Source organism: Helobdella robusta, assembly GCF_000326865.2.
Source record: "Helobdella robusta unplaced genomic scaffold HELROscaffold_22, whole genome shotgun sequence".
Lineage (NCBI taxonomy): Eukaryota > Metazoa > Annelida > Clitellata > Rhynchobdellida > Glossiphoniidae > Helobdella > Helobdella robusta.
The window spans coordinates 1,790,470-1,796,492 of record NW_008704170.1 but is presented as its reverse complement, the minus strand read 5'-3'; the positions used below and the strand labels follow the sequence as shown (position 1 = coordinate 1,796,492).

The following is a 6,023-nucleotide window of genomic DNA, read 5'->3' as shown; positions in this document are numbered from 1 at the left end:
TGTTCGGGTTCGAATTCCCAGTTGGGAAATGATTCTGTCGAGATGATGACGGTTTTTCAGTTGACGATTTCGGTGTTGTTGGTTGCGAAGCCAGCAGTCTTTGAAGTTGTTTCTGCTGTTGGTCCTGCTCTAGATCTACGTCGTCATCCGTGTACGTTGAACTCATCATACTATGTCTTCTAGGTGCTGTGTGGTGTGATGGTTGTCGTTCAGTGTTTTGATGGAATGTTATGTATACGTACGTAGTTAGTGTATACAATGGTAGAATTGTATTACGTATTTTGCTGCAGGAAATATAAGAAGTGTCAGTAATTAAAAGAACTTATAAATTTACATGTTACATTTCATTAACCGCCAATTTACATGATCACTGATTAAACATTTGAGTCTTTCTCGTGTCAGCTTAACGACTTCGCATTTCACAAAGACCAATGAATAACAAAATTTAAAAGAAGCAGTTATGAAATTATGAAAACCTTTAGAAGCAGATTGTGATTTCTTGGGTGGAGGGTTGTAAACATTTAACTGGGTCAATTTTGATTGACAGTTTGACCTAATTGTTCTCGGCATGAATGGTTTGCTAATTGTGAACTTGTGGGAGTGAGCGTCCATGAGATCTGACGACGATTCGTACGTGGGTAGCCTAGAAAAGTATAAACGAATGAGGAAAAATAATCACCAATTTATTGAAGTTATGCTGTAACGTATGTACTGCAACTTTAAAAATTACTGAATAAATGAGAAAGAACTTTGGCTTAATTGGCGCTTTGGTGTCCAATCTCTGCGTATCAACAGTTGGTGATAAGTAACCAAGATTGGGATTGTGTATTGCCAGCATGGCTTTGATTGCAACGATAGCGTCCTTGTTAGACTTAGAAAGTTTTCTCAGCTTTTGATCTTTTGCTGAAGTAATGTTAATACACCAAAAATATTTAGGCTTGAGAATGATTAGTACTTCATTAAACACATTATATACCTTTTGTACTAGAAACCATAGCTTTCGGTGGCGCATTGTCTACGCATGCTGTTAAAGGTTAAATACATCATACATGTGTAGTCTCAAGATTCATTGACGCATAATTCAATCAAAACTTCAAAATGAGACACAAAGTATTTCAGAATCTAGTTAAAGAATGAAAAACTAACATTTAGCAGATTTTAATTTTTTATAATGACTGAGCATACGATTGGCCGCTAAATACTGATCAGTTAACGTTCCACCCGTTGGTCTCAACGCTAAGTGAAAAAGTAAAAATAAGCCCATTTACTAATTAATAAACCATCAAAAATTAACCAAACACTGATTAGTTGTTAAGCCGTAATCAGTAATGAATCTTAATTTTAGACAAATACGTAGTGTTATAGTGACATTTATCAATGAAAGAATAATGAAAAATCGAAAAATATTCACGAATCTCTACTTACGACTGCTCTTCAAATTGAGATTTCCTAGTATTGCTGAGTGAATTTCGTTCATGATTAAATTATAATTTAATATTTAATTTGACCAAATAATTACAAATTCATCACGCTTAAACAACTAAAAACCGTTTATTCCTTTAACAAAAAAGCATTATATATTCTGAAAACGGACAATTAAGGAGAAAAAGCGATAAACGTATGGCAGCGGTATCCAATGACAACCAGTATAAACATCAAGGCTGAGTTTACTTTTCGTTTTTTCCCAAAATCGATACGTTTATTTGTCATTCTTTTTTAGTAATTAACGACATTCAGTAGCATTTTGATCCAAATTTTTATATTACATATAGTATGCATAAACACCACATTACAATTACTAAATCTATATAATACACACACACGCACACAAACCGACACACGCGCACATACATATGACCAATATGGCCGTTTGAGTTATAAAAGAATGTATATATCTATATTTTTTTATCATTATTATTACTAATATTAATATTACGTTGAACTTTTATGTCGCACGCTACATTTAAAATTAGTATCATCATCATCATCGTGACGTTGACGATGATGTCGACGACGGTGGTGATGATGGTGACGTGAGTCATCATTATCACCATTCCATCTTTCTTCCCTATCTTTACTGGAATCAAGATGTCTTCGTTTTTTTCTGTAAACATCATCCTCGTTGTCATCGTCATCATCATTATTATTCCTATAATGATTCTTTTTTCCATGGCTGTGATCTTTTATCTTTGGCCGTCTGTTGTTTTCAGTGTTATCATTATCATCCTCTTCATCATTATCACAGTTGTCGTTTTTTCTCTTTCTTTCATGTCTATGATCATTGTCTCTATCGCTACGGTGATGGCAATCATTATTTTGTCTATGTTGGTGATCGTGATTTTTATTCCCTGTTCGACTCTCTTTATCGCCACGACTGCCATTGTTATCGCAATCATCATTACCCTTATCATCATCATCATTCTTGCTTCTTCTTTTTATATTATGTCTATCGCCCCTATCAACATCATGGTGATGGTTGTTGGTATCATCATTCTCATGTCTGCTGCGATGACGACGATGGTGATGATGCTGGTTGCTATCATTACCAGGATCATGAAGATCGTTATCATTACGTTGATGATGATGACGATGATGATGATTAGGACTATGATGATGATGATGATGGTGGTGGTGGTTACGGCGGTGATAGTGATTATTTTCCGAATTTTTCTCGTCTAGGTATTTCTCGTAGGCGTCATCAGATTTTTCTCTCTTAACTTTTACTTCCATTCTTGCTGGCCTGTCCTCATTATCATTATCATTGTCGTTCCTGGATATTTATATTTATTTATTTTATTTATTTAAGGATAAAATTGATACAAATAATTACTTTAATTAATTTTTTTTTTAAATTAATGAATAAATGAATGTTTATATCCATAGTGATTCATGTAGCACCCATGTAAAGCTTATATAAAAAAATGAAGAATTTCATTCATTTAAATATGTCTACACTTGTAAACATGAACATATGAAAAAATAATGACATACCTTTCAATAGAATCATTATTATTATTACTGTTGTTGTTGTTGTTGTTATTATTAGCATTGTTCTCATCAACATTTTCTCTCTTGATGAAGTCAAAGATGTCTCTAGCATCTGACTTCTCCTTCAATTTTTCTTCTTTTTTATCTTTTTTCCTAATCTTTTTACTCAACTTTTCAATTTTGATGTCGGGGCCACAGCCGGCAGAACGAACCAATTTTGTTAACTCATCCTCATCGCCAGATTCTTTTGGGATTTTGTAATCTTTCACATGCTCGACTCTTATCATTCTATTTAAGATCTGCAATTGGCGAATGATTACTTGAGAAGCGTTTTTAAAAAAATTCAAATGTAGTTGTTTTGAAATTTTCAAGTTTTACAAAGAAGATTCAAAATATAAATAATTTGTAATTTATATAACCAAAAAAATAACTATTGTACATCTATATATACAAATTAATATTAAGGACATTAGATAAATTTTTAATAACATTACTACAATAATATTATTACCCCTGCTGTTACTATTACATTAACTACTAATTGCTAACTAACACTATTTCTTAATTTGTTTTTCTATGTTAAAAATGTTGACAGACCTTGATAGCATTGAGATTATCAACGGCCAGTATGGTGCTTTTTTGATCCTCGTAACAAAGGAATGCATAGCCCTTCTGCTTGCCTGTCGTCTTGTCTCGAATTAGATTAATATTAACTACTTCACCATACCTGTATGTATGAGATAGAATTGGTGAAATTGGTGAAAGAAAAAAAATTACTTATTAATTATTATAATTAGACAAAAGCTTTAATCTTAATGTCTTTTAAAAACAAAGATTTTTAATTTTTACATTTACTAAGAATTAATTTAAAAAAAAGTCACCTACTGAGAAAAAACAGTAATAATATCCCCCTCTGTGAGATCGTAGGGAAGGCCCCCGACGAAAATCCAGGCACTGTCTTTGTAATCTTTATGCCAGGATGTGCTGGTACCGCTCAGCCCCAGTTCTAACTCTTTCTGGTTAAGTTTCTGGAGGTTTTTCGTGTTCCTGAGCAAAAATTATTACCCAACAAATCAAATTATTGAAAAAATACGCCCGTACATTTCAATATATTTGAATAATTATTTTAAACATATTACTTACGTAAGCGGATTCATAGCTTTGTTTAATTAAATTTAGATGACACTAGCACCCTAAACTTGATGATAAACAACCAAAATACGTTGTTTACAATGTTTATGTACAAAATTATCGCTCAATCTAACAACCCCACCATTGAAGGACAAGGTAATGATCTAAAAAGTGTTTAAAACGATTTTTTCAACTTTTCATGGAAAAATGGCATTAAAAACTAACCTTTTATGCGGAAATTGTGCAATAATATTTTTAGGACAGATTATTAAAAAATTTTCTTAACTTTTCATGTATCTTGTATAAATTAAAATATAAATTCGACTACACCACAAAACTAAAATATACAACACTTTTATACTTCCCCACCTTATTTATCGTGGATATGTATCCATGTTATTTATAGTCTGGAGTATTTACTTAAACTATTAGTCAGTTGCCAGAAAAGCATGTTAAGGACTGCATATAATCATTGATCTAATTAGCCACTACACAAACAAAAAGCAAAAACCAGATGGAACAGATACCAGAAGAAGCAACAGCCAACCGCTGTAAGAATAAATTTATGGGTGACAGTAGAGGAATTTTATTTTGACGTAAAAACAAAAAAAGACGAGCGAACCGCGTAGCCCGAAACGAAATCTAAAACCGCGAATTAACAAACATTTCATTACAAAAATCTTTCTTGCCTTTATTCGTACAAAAGAAAGTTTCAACTGGATTTTCGGTATGCACAATCAATACATGAGTGAATTTTATAATCAAATCATATTTAACACGCGGATTTAATCAAATCCGTTGAAAAAATAGTTTCAGTGTTCAATACAGAATCAAATAATCATTCAAAATGCACAACTACTGAGCAATGTAACTTCAAAGTAAGAAATTATGTACTGTTATAAACACAGATAACAAACTGTTCACAATGTCACTAAAACATTGGAACAAATAAAGCCCATAACTGCTGATTCTTATGGGCAGGATGGGCAGGTGTGAAGGAATCTAGAGAGCAGCATTACAATGAATTGTACTGTACACCTGCCATTACACATCTGAGCTTTTCTTGCAGGATTAAGCTCAGGTTGATGTGGTGCAAGATTATAATCCAACACAGACATATCATTCATTAGGACATCTTTCAGCAATGGAGTTTCAGAATAGACTGAACCTTTTCAAAGCTCATTAAATTCTCAAAAATGAAAAAAAACAAGATTTCAATATATGTAATTGTAAAACAAAATAGTTCTATTCAACGAGTATAGGGATATTGTTACATTTATTTTAGTGTGAAGTTAATTTGAAAATAAACCTGTGAAAAGATGCATCAGAAATTTTCTCATTTCTATTTATTATTAATGCAATTTTTAATGCAACAGGTAGGCATGTTTGTGTATAGCTACGAAAATGAAAATTTACTTAAAAACTAAATTATTGTATCTGACACGAAAATTAGTACAGAAACAAAAACGAAAGAATAAATGACAATATAAAAATTTAAACATTGATTGAAAGAGTTTATTCTAATTATATGGTATGGGCAATTCGTTGCGAAATCGTTGGAGGAAATGGTGTCAACAGTAATTATTTTACTGCATGGTAGTTAATCAGCCGGTATAAAGGTTATATTCAATTCCTATCAAATAAATTTGACAAAATATACACAGGCAGAACTAAATAAAGAAATAGACATGTAGTTATAATACATTTATAATGTTGTATTTACACATTCAAATTGTACAATTGTGTTATGGTGTAGTCTCAAATTATTTTAAATTCTCTCAGAAAATTTTAAACGTTTTACTACACTATATATACTAATTATTTTTATCAACAATTTAAAAATTTTATCAATAATTAAAAAAAAAATTTAAATTGATTTCATTGCGATATCACTAATGATTTTG

General features: G+C 31.6%; 1 protein-coding gene across 1 annotated transcript; it reads right to left on the bottom strand.

The window, feature by feature from the left end:
• Nucleotides 1-3,176: 3,176 nt before the first annotated feature.
• HELRODRAFT_145168 (hypothetical protein) lies at nucleotides 3,177-4,040 on the bottom strand (the record flags this gene model as incomplete). Its single annotated transcript, XM_009018696.1, has 3 exons — nucleotides 3,177-3,287; nucleotides 3,586-3,715; nucleotides 3,874-4,040. Coding segments are annotated over 3 exons (408 nt in total), but the record flags the coding sequence as incomplete, so codon positions are not given.
• Nucleotides 4,041-6,023: the final 1,983 nt, after the last annotated feature.